Genomic DNA, 19,100 nt, shown 5'->3' on the forward strand with positions numbered 1-19,100 from the left:
TACCAATAAAAGTTATGTTTTAATTTATTAATAAACAGCCAACTTATGACCCTGTGCACCACAACGCTACCCTTTTTCTTTTTCTTTTTTCTTTTTTGATTAAATATCTGGTCCGGACTGAAGGACCTGACAACGATTACGGACATGTCGTCTACTGTCACTGCATATGATTCTCTCCCCATTGAAAGAATGGTGGAGGATTATATGAGTGACCGCATCCAAGTAGGCATGTCAGACAGTCCGTACTTATACTGGCAGGAAAAAGAGGCAATTTGGAGGCCCTTGCACAAACTGGCTTTATTCTACCTAAGTTGCCCTCCCACAAGTGTGTACTCCGAAAGAGTGTTTAGTGCCGCCGCTCACCTTGTCAGCAATCGGCGTACGAGGTTACTTCCAGAAAATGTGGAGAAGATGATGTTCATTAAAATGAATTATAATCAATTCCTCCGTGGAGACATTGACCAGCAGCAATTGCCTCCACAAAGTACACAGGGAGCTGAGATGGTGGATTCCAGTGGGGACGAATTGATAATCTGTGAGGAGCGGGATGTACACGGTGATATATCGGAGGATGATGATGAGGTGGACATCTTGCCTCTGTAGAGCCAGTTTGTGCAAGGAGAGATTAATTGCTTCTTTTTCGGTGGGGGTCCAAACCAACCCGTCATTTCAGTCACAGTCGTGTGGCAGACCCTGTCACTGAAATGATGGGTTGGTTAAAGTGTGCATGTCCTGTTTATACAACATAAGGGTGGGTGGGAGGGCCCAAGGACAATTCCATCTTGCACCTCTTTTTTCTTTCATTTTTAATTGCGTCATGTGCTGTTTGGGGAGTGTTTTTTGGAAGGGTAATCCTGCGTGACACTGCAGTGCCACTCCTAGATGGGCCAGGTGTTTGTGTCGGCCACTAGGGTCTCTTATCTTACTCACACAGCTACCTCATTGCGCCTCTTTTTTTCTTCTTTGCGTCATGTGCTGTTTGGGGAGTGTTTTTTCGAAGGGCCATCCTGCGTGACACTGCAGTGCCACTCCTAGATGGGCCAGGTGTTTGTGTCGGCCACTAGGGTCGCTTATCTTACTCACACAGCTACCTCATTGCGCCTCTTTTTTTCTTCTTTGCGTCATGTGCTGTTTGGAGAGTGTTTTTTGGAAGGGCCATCCTGCGTGACACTGCAGTGCCACTCCTAGATGGGCCAGGTGTTTGTGTCGGCCACTAGGGTCGCTTATCTTACTCACACAGCTACCTCATTGCGCCTCTTTTTTTCTTCTTTGCGTCATGTGCTGTTTGGGGAGTGTTTTTTGGAAGGGCCATCCTGCGTGACACTGCAGTGCCACTCCTAGATGGGCCAGGTGTTTGTGTCGGCCACTAGGGTCGCTTATCTTACTCACACAGCTACCTTATTGCGCCTCTTTTTTTCTTCTTTGCGTCATGTGCTGTTTGGGGAGTGTTTTTTGGAAGGGCCATCCTGCGTGACACTGCAGTGCCACTCCTAGATGGGCCAGGTGTTTGTGTCGGCCACTAGGGTCGCTTATCTTACTCACACAGCTACCTCATTGCGCCTCTTTTTTTCTTCTTTGCGTCATGTGCTGTATGGGGAGTGTTTTTTGGAAGGGCCATCCTGCATGACACTGCAGTGCCACTCCTAGATGGGCCAGGTGTTTGTGTCGGCCACTAGGGTCGCTTATCTTACTCACACAGCTACCTCATTGCGCCTCTTTTTTTCTTCTTTGCGTCATGTGCTGTTTGGGGAGTGTTTTTTGGAAGGGCCATCCTGCGTGACACTGCAGTGCCACTCCTAGATGGGCCAGGTGTTTGTGTCGGCCACTAGGGTCGCTTATCTTACTCACACAGCTACCTCATTGCGCCTCTTTTTTTCTTCTTTGCGTCATGTGCTGTTTGGGGAGTGTTTTTTGGAAGGGCCATCCTGCGTGACACTGCAGTGCCACTCCTAGATGGGCCAGGTGTTTGTGTCGGCCACTAGGGTCGCTTAGCTTACTCACACAGCTACCTCATTGCGCCTCTTTTTTTCTTCTTTGCGTCATGTGCTGTTTGGGGAGTGTTTTTTGGAAGGGCCATCCTGCGTGACACTGCAGTGCCACTCCTAGATGGGCCAGGTGTTTGTGTCGGCCACTAGGGTCGCTTATCTTACTCACACAGCTACCTCATTGCGCCTCTTTTTTTCTTTGCGTCATGTGCTGTTTGGGGAGTGTTTTTTGGAAGGGCCATCCTGCGTGACACTGCAGTGCCACTCCTAGATGGGCCAGGTGTTTGTGTCGGCCACTAGGGTCGCTTATCTTACTCACACAGCTACCTCATTGCGCCTCTTTTTTTCTTCTTTGCGTCATGTGCTGTTTGGGGAGTGTTTTTTAGAAGGGCCATCCTGCGTGACACTGCAGTGCCACTCCTAGATGGGCCAGGTGTTTGTGTCGGCCACTAGGGTCGCTTAGCTTAGTCATCCAGCGACCTCGGTGCAAATTTTAGGACTAAAAATAATATTGTGAAGTGTGAGGTGTTCAGAATAGACTGAAAATGAGTGGAAATTATGGTTTTTGAGGTTAATAATACTTTGGGATCAAAATGACCCCCAAATTCTATGATTTAAGCTGTTTTTTAGTGTTTTTTGAAAAAAACACCCAGAATCCAAAACACACCCGAATCCGACAAAAAAAATTCAGTGAGGTTTTGCCAAAACGCGGTCGAACCCAAAACACGGCCACGGAACCGAATCCAAAACCAAAACACAAAACCCGAAAAATTTCAAGTGCACATCTCTAATAAAGAGGTGAAGCAAGAAGAGCTATACTGGAACGATATGTGCCAGTAAAATACATCCACCCCACAGTGTTAGAGGATTTGCACACAGAGATTTGCTGAGTCAATGTTGGATTACCATGGAGGAACAAACATGAATTGGCAGCTAAAGTTCTGGAGGAATCTGCCTTAGAGTTATGGACTAGACCCAGCAGGACTCCTATGCCGACAGAGTAGTTCACTTGTATTGCACCTTACACAAAACTGGTTAAAGGGGATAAAGTAAGAACTGAGGCTGCAGCCATTTGCTTAAAGTACGGTGGTGATGTGAATGCCTCTGATCAAGACACTGAAATTGCTAAGTAATTGTGCTGCTTCAAAATAAAGGTATAGACTGACCAAATCTTGTGTTTACCTGAGCTGACAGTGTGCTAGGGCTTTACAATGTGTATTTGGCCCAGATTTATCAAGCCTTGGCGAGTGATAAATAGCACTGTGATGAAGCACCAGCCAACCAGCTCCTAACTGTCATTTTTTCAAACACAGCCTGTGACATGTAAGTTAGGAGCCGATTAGTTGGCACTTTATCACCAGTCTATTTATCACTCTCCAAGGCTTGATAAATGGGGGCCAATGTGAGAAGTGATTGCCTGTGGATTTTTTGTTATGCTTCAAGTTGACCATGGACCACACTACTTGGAAAGAACTCTTCTAACCTCTGGAGTAGCGTTTAAACCCTGGGTAATTGTACTAAAAAGCTATTCTGATGGGTTGCATTTATGCCACTAGCATAAACGCAACCGACGCCGGGATCCTGCATGTGAAAATACCGCCGGTCTGCATGCCGACCAACAGGGACTATTCCCTCTCGTGAATGTCCATAACACCCGTACAGTGGGAATAGAACCAGCGGTGAGCGCAGCGACCACCGAGCCTGCTGTGTGACGAGCGCAGCAAGCCCGCAAGGTGCATCGTTGTGCTCACCCCCCCGCCGGTCACACATACCAAACCCATTCTGATTGACTTGTCTCTATAGTTAGCGTAAAACAGGGGTGGGGGAACACAATGGCCAAAGGTTCCCCACCCCTAGTGTAAACCCTCAACTTGCTGACAATTGGTTATTTCTCACAAATACAGCATATGGGGGGTAATTCCAAGTTGATTGCAGCAGGAATTCTGATAGCAACTGGGCAAAACCATGTGCACTGCAGGGGAGACAGATATAACATGTGCAGAAAGAGTTAGATTTGGGTGTGGTGAGTTCAATCTGCAATCTAAATTGCAGTGTAAAAATAAAGCATCCAGTATTTACCCTGCACAGAAACAAAATAACCCACCCAAATCTAACTCTCTCTGCACATGTTATGTCTGCCTCCCCTGCAGTGCACATGGTTTTGCCCAACTGCTAAAAAATTTCCTGCTGCGATCAACTTGGAATTACCCCCATTGTTGGTGAAACCCATTTCAGTGTAGGGCTAGTGTTTTAATGTATAGAGTTAGTTATTAGTAAGGGGCATATTTACCACAAGCCACATGTCAGATGAAAATGGGATGTAATAAATTTGCCTTAATCCGCAATACGATAATTGATTTATTATACATTGCAATGACATATCTCATGCAGGAACGGAGCTTGCGAGAAAGCTCTGACCTCGAGAATCCTCTTAGCACAATTATCACTGTATTTTTCAGAAGGAATACAGTGAAGTGTCTGCACATTCACTGCCCCTGGCTGTCTTCCCCAGCCCCCTGCTGCTGCCCAGCTACTGCTCCTGTCCCCAGTGCCTGAACAGTCACCGCCGCTGCCCTACTTCCCCCCACCCCCACCCACGCTGCTGCCCTAGCCCCCCTGCCCTGTATGTAAAACAAATAAATAAGAAAACTTTTGCGTATGGGAGGGGGCTGATCGGTGACCTCCTCTGACCAGCTGATCTGTGTAGCCAGCTGGGATGCAGTGATAGCGCCAGCCAGCACATTACTGCATGTCAGCAGAACGCATACATCAGCTGATCTGCTGGTCACACTGTGATGAGGTCACTGATCAGAAAACATACTTACTTTATATTTCTCCTCTCTGGGAGAAGCCCGGAGAGGAGACACTGCAATGAAATTCGGGAGAAAGGACCCCGACGGACACAGGAATGCCGGTGATGATCTCTGCATCCTGCTCTTCCAGAGGTACCGAGTACTTCCCCAAAAATCGCGAGCCTCCCGCAACTACTGGGCGGAGTAGGCAAGTATGCCGATCAGCCCTCCGGTGCATGCAAGTCATCTTTTATTTTTTTCTATTTTACACCTATGTGATCAGCCTGTGGTCTATTTAGACACACAGACTGATCACAGACACTGTCTCTGTTCTTCTGTTCCACCTGTAACATGACAGCCAGGGCACAGCATAACACTTTGTCAAGATAGTGTTATCACATGGCTCCCTCCAGTATTGTATTTTTTACTTTTTTTTTTACTAAATTCGGCCAGATCCCATTTCCCATTACAAGTATGGGGAATATGATCCAATTATTTTAAAAGATGCAATATTAAGGGCTTGGATGAGAAATGTAAGAATTCTCCTCCAGTTCCCCTTTAGTACTTTAGTATTTAGGTGATATTAAAATAATGTGAAAAGGTTTTGAAAACACCCTTTTTCACATTACTTTAGTAAAAAAAATAACGTTGATAAATATGCCCATAAGTGATCAATGTGATGGTTTGAATATTAATAACTTATTATTCAGATTGCTGATTTGGAACGGTTATTTGTATTCTGCTATTGACCATTTCTGTATTAGAAATATTGTAGTATTGCTGTACTGTCAGACCGCTATTAATCTGGAAAAGAAAAATTATTAATAATATCCCAGCGCTTTCATAAATATCCAAAATCCACTGTGTTATTTGTATATTATTATAATACACTGTATCATCATAGTTCCTTTAATGGAAACATAGGCAATTGCTTTAAGCCGGAGTCATTTTAGTGTATCAAAGTTCCTGTGAACATAAACACATGCTTTTTTGTTTGAAACAAACTAGCAGGGGGAGAGCGCCGTGTTAGATGAATGCTCCCAGTGCCACTCCCCAGAGAAACTCCACTCTATCTGTGGGATTACAAATCTGCTGGTGAGCCACTCCAAAACCCGCTGGTGAACTACTTCCAATTGGGGATCAAGCACAAGCGAGACCTGGCTAAGGAGGTCCGTACCCCTGTTGGCTAAAATACATTTGCGGCCGTGAGTATACAGCACTGCAGTGACTGCACAGTGCGGCTGCAATTAGCGGGGGTCGTAGCATACAGCTGTGAGCATTCATCTCATACCCCTTTCACACCGCAGCTTGAACCCGGTAAATTGCCGATTTTTAAGGCTTCCTAAACGGTTCGAGCTGCGATGTGAAAGGGTCACCTTCAATTTACCGTTTTCATAATACCGGTATTTTGAAACGGTAAAAAAGCAGGGTCCTACCCGTTTCAGACCTGTTTCATTGTGCAGTGTGAAAGGGTCTGAAACGGTATTTGCAAGCCCCAGAAGGTGATAGGCTCTCTCCATGTGTGATGTCACCAGGCAGAAGCAGGAAATAAACATTTAAAATGACAACCACTGTTTTGTATGGGTGAAACGGGTTCAGTGTGAAAGGTACCAAAACGGTAATGAAATGGTAATATACTGGTTACAACATGCAATGTGAAGGGGGTTAAACTGCTCAGACCCTTTCAAAGAACCATTTCAAAAGCAGGTTTTGCAATGTGAAAGCAGCATAACACAGCGCTCTCCCCCTGCTAGTTTGGTTCAAACAAAAAAACATGTGTCCACTGTTCACAGGAACTTTGATACACTAAAATGACTCCGGCTCAAAGCAATTGCCTATGTTTCCATTAAAGGAACTATAATGTTACAGTGTATTATAATAATATACAAATAACACAGTGGATTTAAGAAGAGTGGCAGCTCATATGGATGTTTTGAACTTAAATGTTTTAAAGGGCAAGGGCTAATAATAAGATTTTGCTTACCGGTAAATCTATTTCTCGTAGTCCGTAGTGGATGCTGGGGACTCCGTAAGGACCATGGGGAATAGACGGGCTCCGCAGGAGACAGGGCACTTCAAGAAAGAATTAGGAATACTGGTGTGCACTGGCTCCTCCCTCTATGTCCCTCCTCCAGACCTCAGTTAAGGAAACTGTGCCCGGAAGAGCTGACAGTACAAGGAAAGGATTTTGGCATCCAGGGTAAGACTCATACCAGCCACACCAATCACACCGTATAACTCGTGATAAACTTACCCAGTTAACAGTATGAACAACAACAGAGCATCAGACAAACCTGATACAACCATAACATAACCCTTATGTAAGCAATAACTATATACAAGTATTGCAGAAGAAGTCCGCACTTGGGACGGGCGCCCAGCATCCACTACGGACTACGAGAAATAGATTTACCGTTAAGTAAAATCTTATTTTCTCTAACGTCCTAGTGGATGCTGGGGACTCCATAAGGACCATGGGGATTATACCAAAGCTCCCAAACGGGCGGGAGAGTGCGGATGACTCTGCAGCACCGAATGAGCAAACACAAGGTCCTCCTCAGCCAGGGTATCAAACTTGTAGCACTTTGCAAAGGTGTTTGAGCCTGACCAAGTAGCCGCTCGGCAAAGCTGTAATGCCGAGACCCCTCGGGCAGCCGCCCAAGAAGAGCCCACCCTCCTTGTGGAGTGGGCTTTTACTGATTTTGGAAGCGGCAATCCAGCCGCAGAATGAGCCTGCTGGATCGTGTTACAGATCCAGCGAGCAATAGTTTGCTTTGAAGCAGGAGCACCCAGCTTGTTGGATGCATACAGGATAAACAGCGACTCAGTTTTCCTGACTCTAGCCGTTCTGGCTACATAAACCTTCAAAGCCCTGACTACATCCAGTAACTCGGAATCCTCCAAGTCACGAGTAGCCACAGGCACCACAATAGGTTGGTTCATATGAAAAGATGACACCACATTTGGCAGAAATTGCGGACGAGTCAGCAATTTGGCCCTGTCCATATGGAAAACCAAATAGGGGCTTTTATGTGACAAAGCTGCCAATTCTGACACACGCCTAGCCAAAGCCAAGGCTAATAGCATGACCACCTTCCACGTGAGATATTTTAACTCCACGGTTTTAAGTGGCTCAAACCAGTGGGATTTCAGGAAATTCAACACCACGTAAAGATCCCAAGGTGCCACTGGGGGCACAAACGGGGGCTGAATATGCAGCACTCCCTTTACAGACGTCTGAACTTCAGGTAGAGAAGCTAGTTATTTTTGAAAGAAAATGGATAGGGCCGAAATCCGGACCTTAATGGACCCCAATTTCAGGCCCAAAGTCACTCCCAACTGTAGGAAGTGAAGGAAACGGCCCAGCCGGAATTCCTCTGTAGGGGCATTCCTGGCCTCACACCAAGCAACATATTTTCGCCGTATACGGTGATAATGTTTAGCCGTCACATCCTTCCTAGCCTTTATTAGCGTAGGAATAACCTCATCCGGAATCCCTTTTTCTACTAGGATCCGGCGTTCAACCGCCCTGCCGTCAAACGCAGCCGCGGTAAGTCTTTTAACAGACAAGGTCCCTGCTGCAACAGATCCTGCCTTGGAGGCAGAGGCCATGGGTCCTCAGCTAGAATTTCTTGCAGCTCTGGATACCAAGTCCTTCTAGGCTAATCCAGAACAATGCGCATTGTTCTCACTCCTCTTTTCCTTACGATTCTCAGTACCTTGGGTATGAGAGGAAGAGGAGGAAACACATAAACCGACTGGAACATCCACGGTGTCACCAGTGCGTCTACAGTTATCGCCTGAGGGTCTCTTGACCTGGCGCAATACCTCTGTAGCTTTTTGTTGAGGCTGGATGCCATCATGTCCACCTGTGGCAGTTCCCACCGACCTACAATCTGCGCGAAGACTTCTTGATGAAGTCCCCACTCTCCTGGGTGGAGGTCGTGCCTGCTGAGGAAGTCTGCTTCCCAGTTGTCCACTCCCGGAATGAACACTGCTGACAGTGCTCATACGTGATTCTCCGCCCATCGAAGAATTCTGGTGGCTTCCGCCATCGCCACCCTGCTCCTTGTGCCGCCTTGGCGGTTTACATGAGCCACTGCGGTGATATTGTCTGATTGAATCAGCACCGATTGGTTGCGAAGCAGGGTCTCCGCTTGACTTACGGCGTTGTATATGGCCCTTAGTTCCAGGATATTGATGTGAAGGCAAGTCTCCTGACTTGACCACAGCCCTTGGAAACTTCTTCCCTGAGTGACTGCCCCCCACCCTCGGAGGCTTGCATCCGTGGTCACCAGGACCCAGTCCTGAATGCCGAACCTGCGGCCCTCGAGAAGTTGAGTACTCTGCAGCCACCACAGAAGAGACACCCTGGCCCTGGGGGATAGGGTGATCAGCCGATGCATCTGTAGATGCGATCCGGAACACTTGTCCAACAGATCCCATTGAAAAGGTCCTCGCATGGAACCTGCTGAAGGGAATGGCCTCGTATGACGCCACCATCTTTCCCAGGACTCTCGTGCAGTGATGCACCGACACCTGTTTTGGTTTTAAGAGGTCTCTGACCAGTGTCATGAGTTCCTGTGCCTTCTCCGTCGGGAGAAAAACCTTCTTCTGGTCTGTGTCCAGAATCATGCCCAGGAAGGGCAGACGCGTCGTAGGAATCAGCTGCGACTTTGGAATATTCAGAATCCAGCCGTGCTGTTGTAACACTTCCCGAGAGCGTGCTACACTAATCAGCAACTGCTCTCTGGACCTCGCCTTTATGAGGAGATCGTCCAAGTATGGGATAATTGTGACTCCTTGCTTTCGCAGGAGCACCATCATTACTGCCATTACCTTGGTAAATATTCTCGGTGCCGTGGACAGACCAAACGGCAACGTCTGGAATTGGTAATGACAATCCTGTACCACAAATCTGAGGTACTCCTGATGAGGTGGATAAACGGGGACATGAAGGTAAGCATCCTTTATGTCCAGAGACACCATAAAATCCCCCACCCTTGCGATGACCGCTCTGAGCGATTCCATCTTGAACTTGAACTTTTCAAGTATATGTTCAGGGATTTTAAATTAAATATGGGTCTGACCGAACCATCTGGTTTCGGGACTACAACATGGTCGAATAATAACCCCCTCCTTGTTAAAGGAGTGGAACCTTGACCACCACCTGTGGAAGATACAATTTGTGAATTGCAGTTAACCCTGTTTCCCTCTCGGGGGGGGGGGGGGGAAGCCGGCAGGGCCTTCAGTGAGGAGGCATCTTCTCAAAGTCCAGCTTGTATCCCTGAGACACAATAATCTATTGCCCAGGGATCTAACAGGGAGGAACCCACTTGTGGCTGAACTTACGAAGGCGTGCCCCCACCGGGCCTAGCTCCGCCTGGATTTTCGTAGAGGACTTTTGTTCCTGGGAACTAGCTGTGTTGTGCAGCTGGTTTCCTCTGCCTCCGCCTCTGGCAAGAAAGGACGCACCTCGGACTTTCTTGTTTCTTTGTTCGAAAGGCTGCAGTTGATAATGACGTGCTTTCCTAGGCTGTGCAGGAATATAAGGCAAAATATCAGAATTACCAGCTACAGCTGTGGAGACCAGGTCCGAGAACCCTTCTCCACACAATCCTCAGCCTTCCATATGCCACTTAAGTTGGCATCATCTGTCCATTGCATATTCTACAGGATACGTCAAGCAGAAATCGACATAGCTTTGCCTCTAGGACCCAGTATACTCATGTCTCTTTGGGCATGTTTTATGATATATATCTCTTAAGACAGCATCTTTAATATATCTATCTATAAATATATCTCTACTATATATATATATATATATATATATATATATATACATACATACTAGGGTCTCAATTTCTGCTGATAAGGTACCTGTCCACGCTGCAACAGCGCTATAAACCCATGCCGACACAATCACCGGTCTGAGTAGTGTACCAAAATGTGCACGCTATCTGCAGGATCCCTGAGGATAGTTGTTAAATCAGGGCTATCTTTTGGGCAAACGTGACACCCTGGGGGAAGATTCCCATCACATCCTGGCCCTAGTGGGGAAAGGATACTGCCTGAGAATTCTTTGTGGGAAGCAGCAGTCTCTTGTCTGTAGATTCCCGCTCTTTTTCCTCATGAGAGGAGGGAAATTTACCTCAGCTTTCTTCCTCTTCAAATGTGTACCCTTGTGTCAGGGACAGATGAGTCATCAGTGATATGCAAATCATCTTTATTACAATAATCATATATTGAATACTTTTCTGCCATTTTGGCTGTAACTTTGCATTATCGTAGTCGACACTGGAGTCAAACTCTGTGTCGATATCAGTGTCTATTATTTTGGATAGTGAGCATTGTGAGACTCTGAAGGTCTCTGCGCCATAGGGACAGACCTGGGTAGATTTTCTGTCTGTTCTCTAATCTTTTGTGCAATAAATTCACCTTAGCACTTACACATATCCAAACAGGTGTCGGCGTTGTCGACGGAGACACCCTCTCACACACATATTAGCTCCATCTCCTCCTTAGGGGAGCCTTTTACCTCAGACATGTCGACACACACGTACCGACACACCACACACACAGGGGATGCTCTATTTGAAGACAGTTCTCCCACAAGGCCCTTTGGAGAGACAGAGAGAGAGTATGCCAGCACACACCCCAGCGCTATATGACCCAGGAATCACACAGTAACGTAGTGTTAACCCAGTAGCTGCTGTATATTGTTTTTACGCCAAATTTATGTGCCCCCCCTCTCTTTTTCACCCTCTTCTATCATGCTTCTGCAGGGGAGAACCTGGGGAGCTTCCTCTCAGCGGAGCTGTGGAGAGAAAATGGCGCTGGTGAGTGCTGAGGAAGAAGCCCCGCCCCCTCAGCGGCGGGCTTCTGTCCCGCGATTTTGTGTAAAATAATGGCGTGGGCTCATGCATATATACAGTGACCAACTGTATATATGCCCACTTTGCCAAGAGGTCTCTTATTGCTGCCCAGGGTGCCCCCCCCCCTGCGCCCTGCACCCTACAGTGACCGGAGTGTGTGGGTGTAATGTGGGAGCAATGGCGCACAGCTGCAGTGCTGTGCGCTACCTCATATGAAGACAGGAGTCTTCTGCCGCCGATTTTGAAGTCTTCTTGCTTCTCTCGCCGGCTTCTGCCTTCTGGCTCTGCGAGGGGGACGGCGGCGCGGCTCCGGGATCGGACGACCAAGGGTGAGTTCCTGTGTTCGATTCCTCTGGAGCTAATGGTGTCCAGTAGCCTAAGAAGCACGACCTATCCGCAGTTAGTAGGTTTGCTTCTCTCCCCTCAGTCCCACGTAGCAGAGAGTCTGTTGCCAGCAGATCTCTCTGAAAATAAAAAACCTAACAAAATACTTTCTTATTAGCAAGCTCAGGAGAGCTCACTAAAGTGCACCCAGCTCTGTCCGGGCACAGATTCTAACTGAGGTCTGGAGGAGGGACATAGAGGGAGGAGCCAGTGCACACCAGTATTCCTAATTCTTTCTTGAAGTGCCCTGTCTCCTGCGGAGCCCGTCTATTCCCCATGGTCCTTACGGAGTCCCCAGCATCCACTAGGACGTTAGAGAAAAGCAAATTTGCACACATTTTCTTGTATGTATTGTTTCATGTATGTGTATATGATGTGTTTTTAAAAGTGATTTGGAATAAAATTATCCAATTTATTGCGCTCCCTTGAGAATTTAAAATTATCTTTCTTTATACGCTATTAATCTGCCGCAAGGTCAAAAACTCACTGTTAAGGCAAAGAAAATAAACCAATGGTTTTTTACAGTCATAACCCTGTGTTACTTGCTTCACTTCCACGCTACTGGGGTATACTTCATACTTTCCTACCTGACCCTCTCCATGAGAGAGAAAATGCTCTGTTCCTGGACTTTCCTGGTAATGTATGATTGCCATCACCTGTGGTGAAACACCTTTCTTATCAATTAACTAGCTCACCACAGGTGATGGCAATCATACATTACCAGGAAAGTCCAGGAACACAGCATTTTCTCCCTCATGGAGAGGGTCAGGTAGGCAAGTATGGTATACTTGCCTCTCTACCATAACACAGGGCCTGTGGAATCATTGATGTTTCTATAATTAGTGCAATGTGTGCACTGCACAAGGGCCTCTTTGTCCAGGGGGGGCCCACACCGCACACATTGTACCATACTTGCCTACCTGACCCTCTCCATGAGGGAGAAAATGCTCTGTTCCTGGACTTTCCTGGTAATGTATGATTGCCTTCACCTGTGGTGAAACGCCTTTCTTATCAATTAACTAGCTCACCACAGGTAATGGCAATCATACATTACCAGGAAAGTCCAGGAACAGAGCATTTTCTCCCTCATGGAGAGGGTCAGGTAGGCAAGTATGCATTGTACCCATGTTTTAATATTTAACTTTTCAGAGTCCTGCATCGGGCACTGCAGTCACGGCAAAAATCACATCCAAAATGGCCACTGTGCATGTTTAGTACTAAAATTAGTCTCCAGAACATGGCGGGCACCATGTTTCCGAAGACTTCTTCATGCGCAGTAGACTCTGGCACAATGTCGGAGCCTTCTACGTCAGGGAGAGGAGGGGGCCCACCCAGAGTCTTAACACAAGCCCCCTCCTCTGCTAAAACGTCCCTGTGTGGAATCCTACATTACAGTGCATTTGGGTGTGCCCACCATTTTCCCCGTTACACCTGAATGGAGTATGTAGCATAATCATACTTGCCAACTCCCCGCCCCGAACAGCCAGGAGGCTCCTGAATTATCAGGTGGCACCAGGGCTGTTTCTAGCAAATTTGGCTCCAAGTTTGAGATTTAAAAATGCACGTGACCCGTTCCCCTTTAGATATTTAAAAACAGGGGGCATGGCCTCGCTAAAATGGGCGTGGTCTAGCTTTAAAATGCCCGTGGGCTTGCAGGAAAAGACTACCTTACACGCCAGTTTTTGACCCTGCACCAACAGACCTCAGCCACAACAGGGGGGGGGGGGAGGAAATATTCCACCATATTAAACCCCAGACAGTAATGTCCCTTGCACCATATTATGCCACACATTGCAATGCTGTAATACATTATGCCCTACAGTAAAGCTTCTAATTACTTTTAAATTACCAACTCGTTGCCAAGGGTTTCACGCATTGGGTGTCATGCTCGTAGGAAGGGGTGTGTAATGCTCATTGCCAGGGGTCAGGGGCAATGCTCGTTGCCAGGGGTAATGCCAGGGGTGTGTAATGCCAGACCAGGGGTGTGTAATGCTTGTTGTCAGGGCTCAGGGGTGTGTACTGGCTTACAGCCCCTCACAGCCTGCCAGTTGCTCCCCCTGCCTCCCTGTCATAGTTCTCCGCTCTGTGTGTGGAGATTCATGAACTGATGCATTGCGTTGTGGCATCACAACGCAAACGCGTCATTCCGTGAAACCCTGAGCAGAGTACTAATGACAGGGAAGAGGGGGGAGCAGTGAGGGACATTGAAAAGTGCTGCGGCGGGCGCCCTGTGCTATTGCACGGCTCACCCACCGCTAGAAACGCCACTGGGTGGTGCTCCTGGCCACCCAGAAGAGTGAGTAAGTCTCCCTCAGCCAACCGTTACTGCCACCCGCTTACTGATTAAAGTGGGCGGAATATGACGCGATTCACTCTAAATTACATAATTGTAGCTACGCCTCCAACTGTACAATGCTGGTAATGTTGGCAATGTATAGCAGGGGGCGTGACCTTGATGACGGAACATGCAACCATGCCCCCTTTAGCAAACCACACCCCTGCACCGCACCCCGCTGTGCTGAACTAGCTGCCCCCTCACGCCAGAGTGTTAGCAACTGTGAGCATAATGGCCCTCATTCCGAGTTGTTCGCTCGCTAGCTGCTTTTAGCAGCATTGCAAACGCTAGGCCGCCGCCCTCTGGGAGTGTATCTTAGCTTAGCAGAATTGCGAATGAAAGATTAGCAGAACTGCTACTTAATAATTTCCTGCAGTTTCTGAGTAGCTCCAGACCTACTCCTAGATTGCGATCAGCTCAGTCCGTTTAGTTCCTGGTTTGACGTTACAAACACGCCCTGCGTTCGGCCAGCCACTCCCCCGTTTCTCCAGCTACTCCTGCGTTTTTACCTGGCACGCCTGCGTTTTTTAGCACACTCCCTGAAAACGGCCAGTTTCTGCCCAGAAACACCCACTTCCTGTCAATCACACTACGATCACTCGAGCGATGAAAAAACGTCGCTAGAGCTTGTGTAAATCTACAAAGTTTTGTGTGAAAGTACTTAGCGCATGCGCGCTGCGCAGAGGCGGAACTACCGGCAGTGCAGGCAGTGCACTGCACTGGGGCCCGCCTCTGTCCAGGGGCCCAAGCATGTAATGAGTCAAACTGACTCATTACATGCCGCTGTGCGCTGCAGGCAACCGCTGCCCGCAGCGCACAGCTGCCCGGAGATAGGAGCTGAGCAGCGGTACAGACGGGGGAAGGAGGAGGGAGCCGGAGGACGGAGCCGCAGCAGCGCTTTGTTACTGGTGGAGGCGCTGCTGCTGCTGCTCCTCTGCTTCCCTATAGGCTGTCTTCCGAGAACAGCCTATAGGGAAGCAGAGGGGCAGCAGCAGCAGCGCCTCCACCAGTAACAAAGCGCTGCTGCGGCTCCGTCCTCCGGCTCCCTCCTCCTCATTCTCTACTGCCCGGGAATCGTCGTCTGACGCAGCTGCACCGAGGAGCCTGAGGGTAAGTATAATTCTTCTTTCTTTCTTTCTTTCTTTCTTTCTTTCTTTCTTTCTTTCTTTCTTTCTTTCTTTCTTTCTTTCTTTCTTTCTTTCTTTCTCTTCTTTCTTTCTTGTGCCTGCCTGCCGCAATGTGTAAAAAGGGGGGACTACCTGCCGCAATGTGTAAAAAGGGGGGACTGCCTGCCGCACTGTGTAAAAAGGGGGGACTGCCTGCCGCAATGTGTAAAAAGGGGGGACTACCTGCCGCAATGTGTAAAAAAGGGGGACTGCCTGCCGCAATGTGTAAAAAGGGGGGACTACCTGCCGCAATGTGTAAAAAGGGGGGACTGCCTGCCGCAATGTGTAAAAAGGGGGGACTGCCTGCCGCACTGTGTAAAAAGGGGGGACTGCCTGCCGCAATGTGTAAAAAGGGGGGACTACCTGCCGCAATGTGTAAAAAGGGGGGACTGCCTGCCACTATGTGTAAAAAGGGGAATCTGCCTGCCGTAATGTGTAAAAATGGGGACGCTGTCTGCCGTAATGTGTAACAAGGGCACGCTGTCTGCCGTAATGTGTAAAAAGGGCACGCTGTCTGCCGTAATGTGTAACAAGGGCACGCGGTCTGCCGTTATGTGTAAAAAGGGGTAATCTGCCCGACGCTATGTGTAAAAATGGGGAATCTGCCTGCCGTAATGTGTAAAAAAGGGGGGCTGCCTGACGCTATGTGTAAAAATGGGGAATCTGCCTGCTGCTATGTGTAAAAAGGAGGAATCTGCCTGCCGTAATGTGTAAAAATGGGGACGCTGTCTGTCGTAATGTGTAACAAGGGCACGCTGTCTGCCGTAATGTGTAACAAGGGCACGCTGTCTACCGTAATGTGTAAAAAGGGCACGCTGTCTGCCGTAATGTGTAACAAGGGCACGCGGTCTGCTGTTATGTGTAAAAAGGGCACGCTGTCTGCCGTTATGTGTAAAAAGGGCACGCTGTCTGCTGTAATGTGTAAAAAGAGGAATCTGTTCGCTGTAAGGTGTAAAAGGGTCTCTACCTGGTGTAGTGGTGCTACTGTGCGGCGTAATTTGAATAATGGAGACTACTGTGTTGGTATTATTTTGTGGCCACACCCCTTCCCCACGAAGCCACGCCACTATGTATTTTTGCGCGCGCCTACGGCGCGCACTGCCCCCGGGGTGGACTTGGATGGGGGGGGGGCCCAAAGCATTTTGTCGCACCTGGGCCCACCGCTTGCTTGTTCCGCCACTGGCGCTGCGTACCATGCACATGCGCTTTTTTGCCGTTTTTTAACTTAATCGCTGCACTGCGAAAATCGGCAGCGAGCGAACAACTCGGAATGACCACCAATGTGTTTTGGCAGCATTACAATGTGATGTATGGTGAACTACAATGTGACATAATATGAACTGTGGGCAGTGGGTAGTATAATATGAACTAGAGCATTACTGTGGGACATAAAATGAACAACTGCTGCGGAGATATGCCTCTGTCTACAAGCATTGGGACAGGGGCCCCTTTAAAATATTACTATGGAGCCCACAAAGTTTCTGCTACGCCCCTGAGGCAGCACATGTACATTCAGAAGTTAGATGTGAGAAACAGTGTGCACAGTGGATCAGTACCTGCATAGCGAATCTTGGCAAGCGTGGAAATGACTGTGCTGTAATAAGTATTCTCAAAATTGCTGTCCTATAGATAAGGGAAAAAAAGGAACAATAATGATGAAGTGTTGGAACGGAGCCACCTCTTTCAACCATTCACACATTTGCTTTTATAAGATGTACTACAAAAATGGGAAATTGAATTTGTTGCTTTGGGCATAGCTTCCTTTACTACTTATTAGGACAGTAATTTCATTTTTAACACTTATTTATGAAGTGCACATATACCACACTATACTACAGAGAATATTTCAGTAATTCACATCTGTATTCCCTGCCCCATGGACAAACATACACACTAGGGATTATTTTTTTTGTCACAATCCAATTAACACACCAGTATGTTCAGGAGAAAACCAAAGCACCTGCAGGAAGCCCACATAAACTACACACAGATGCATATGTGTTTCTGTAATGTGTGCAAGGTGCACTGTGCACACGGGTCCCTGGTAGGGAGGCCAAACCCGGGCCATTTATTCAATCCCGGGTATAGGGATTGAAAAATGGTCAATCCCGGGATTGGCGTTTCTCTGTGTGGCCGCCCCACCCACCCTGCACACATAACTCACCATACACTGAGGGCGGGCGCAGTGGCTGGCTGGGCAGGTGGGCAGGGTGCCATCTGCCCCCCTGGACAGTGCAATTTATGTGTTCCAGGGTCACCTGATTGTGGATTCCCTGTGAAAAGCTTGGCCACTTGCTTGAGTCTGCCCCCCAGGCTGAAAGTTGCCAGTCCGCCCCTGGGCGGGCGGGTGCGGAACATCAGCTGCTCTCTCCCAGCGGCTCCCTGTGGCATGTGACCTATCACTGCACGTCACGCTGCGCTGGGGAGCCGGGAGGAGGAAGCCAGGCAGCATCTCGGCTCAATGCTGATCCCTCAATCCCCGGGATTAGAGCTTCCAATCCCGTGATTGAATCCCGGATGTTTTTGTTTTGGGCTTAAATCCCAAGATCTCGACGATTCTGATCCCGGGATTGGCCTCCCTAGTCCCTGGGTCCAGGGGGGCCCACACTGCACACCCAGGGCCAGCACCCATATATTATACTTATCCCTCCAGAATCCAGAGGCCGCCATTTCCAAGTGATTTATGCAAGCGCACTAGAGATGTTCCTGGAACAAACCGCAGGCACCATGTTCCCGGAGAACAGATGCCTGAGTCTACTCGCTGCCGTAGAGGAGGGGGCCCGCAACAGAGGCTGCATGCGGGCCCTCTCCTCTCTTAAAATGCCCCTGCAGAGATGGCTCTATGTATTAAGGCAAATATGGACGAAAGGATCATTTGAACTCTTTTGGCTATACTGTATTTGCATTTTCTGTCACAAACATCAAGGGCTTGCCCTGACAGAGGAGTTGCCATGTGGCTAAGGTAAGAACTAGTCTTACCATTATGAGGCATATAACTTGCTCTCTCCCCTCTGCAGTGCACTAACATTTTCAGCCACATACAGTAGGAGCCAGTCCAGCTCTGTTTTAACTACTTGCCTGTCATGGTCGCATCAGATGCAACCACACCAGCAAGTGTTCTATCTGACCTGGTCACACAGGATGTGACCAGTCAAATACACGGCTGTAGGGAAGGGAAACGTCCCTCTGCTGCTGTTCTCTGAGGGACGGAAAGGTCAATAACAGCTGAAGCTGGATAAATGCAAAGTGACCCCCCCCCACCGAAACAGAAATATCACAACTTTCGTCTTAACAACGAGGAGAGCCACCAGGTACATGGGGGGGCTACTTTACATTTATCCAGCAGCTGCTGTTGGGATGATTTTTTTTTTTTTAACAAATATTAAAAAAAAAAAAAGGTTTTTACTAAAATCATTTTGGATAAGGTTAGATTCTTGTTCTTCACCTAATTCACTCATTAAAAATAATAATAATAATAATTTATATGAGCAGTTTTTTTGGGGGGAAAAAAATCTTCAGTTAAGTGGTTAAAGGTGTGTTATTTGCAATAACAAAATATTACA

At 47.9% G+C, this 19,100-nt stretch overlaps 1 protein-coding gene across 1 annotated transcript in view; it reads right to left on the minus strand.

Moving 5' to 3' along the window:
* CA6 (carbonic anhydrase 6) overlaps positions 1-19,100 on the minus strand; it is a 42,114-nt gene that overhangs the window by 14,159 nt on the left and 8,855 nt on the right. Inside the window, exon 5 of the mRNA XM_063943105.1 lies at positions 17,094-17,160. Coding sequence (XP_063799175.1) covers positions 17,094-17,160 — 67 coding nt within the window. The remainder of the gene's footprint in view (positions 1-17,093; positions 17,161-19,100) is intronic.

This window comes from Pseudophryne corroboree, chromosome 10, assembly GCF_028390025.1.
Source record: "Pseudophryne corroboree isolate aPseCor3 chromosome 10, aPseCor3.hap2, whole genome shotgun sequence".
In the NCBI taxonomy this organism is placed as follows: domain Eukaryota; kingdom Metazoa; phylum Chordata; class Amphibia; order Anura; family Myobatrachidae; genus Pseudophryne; species Pseudophryne corroboree.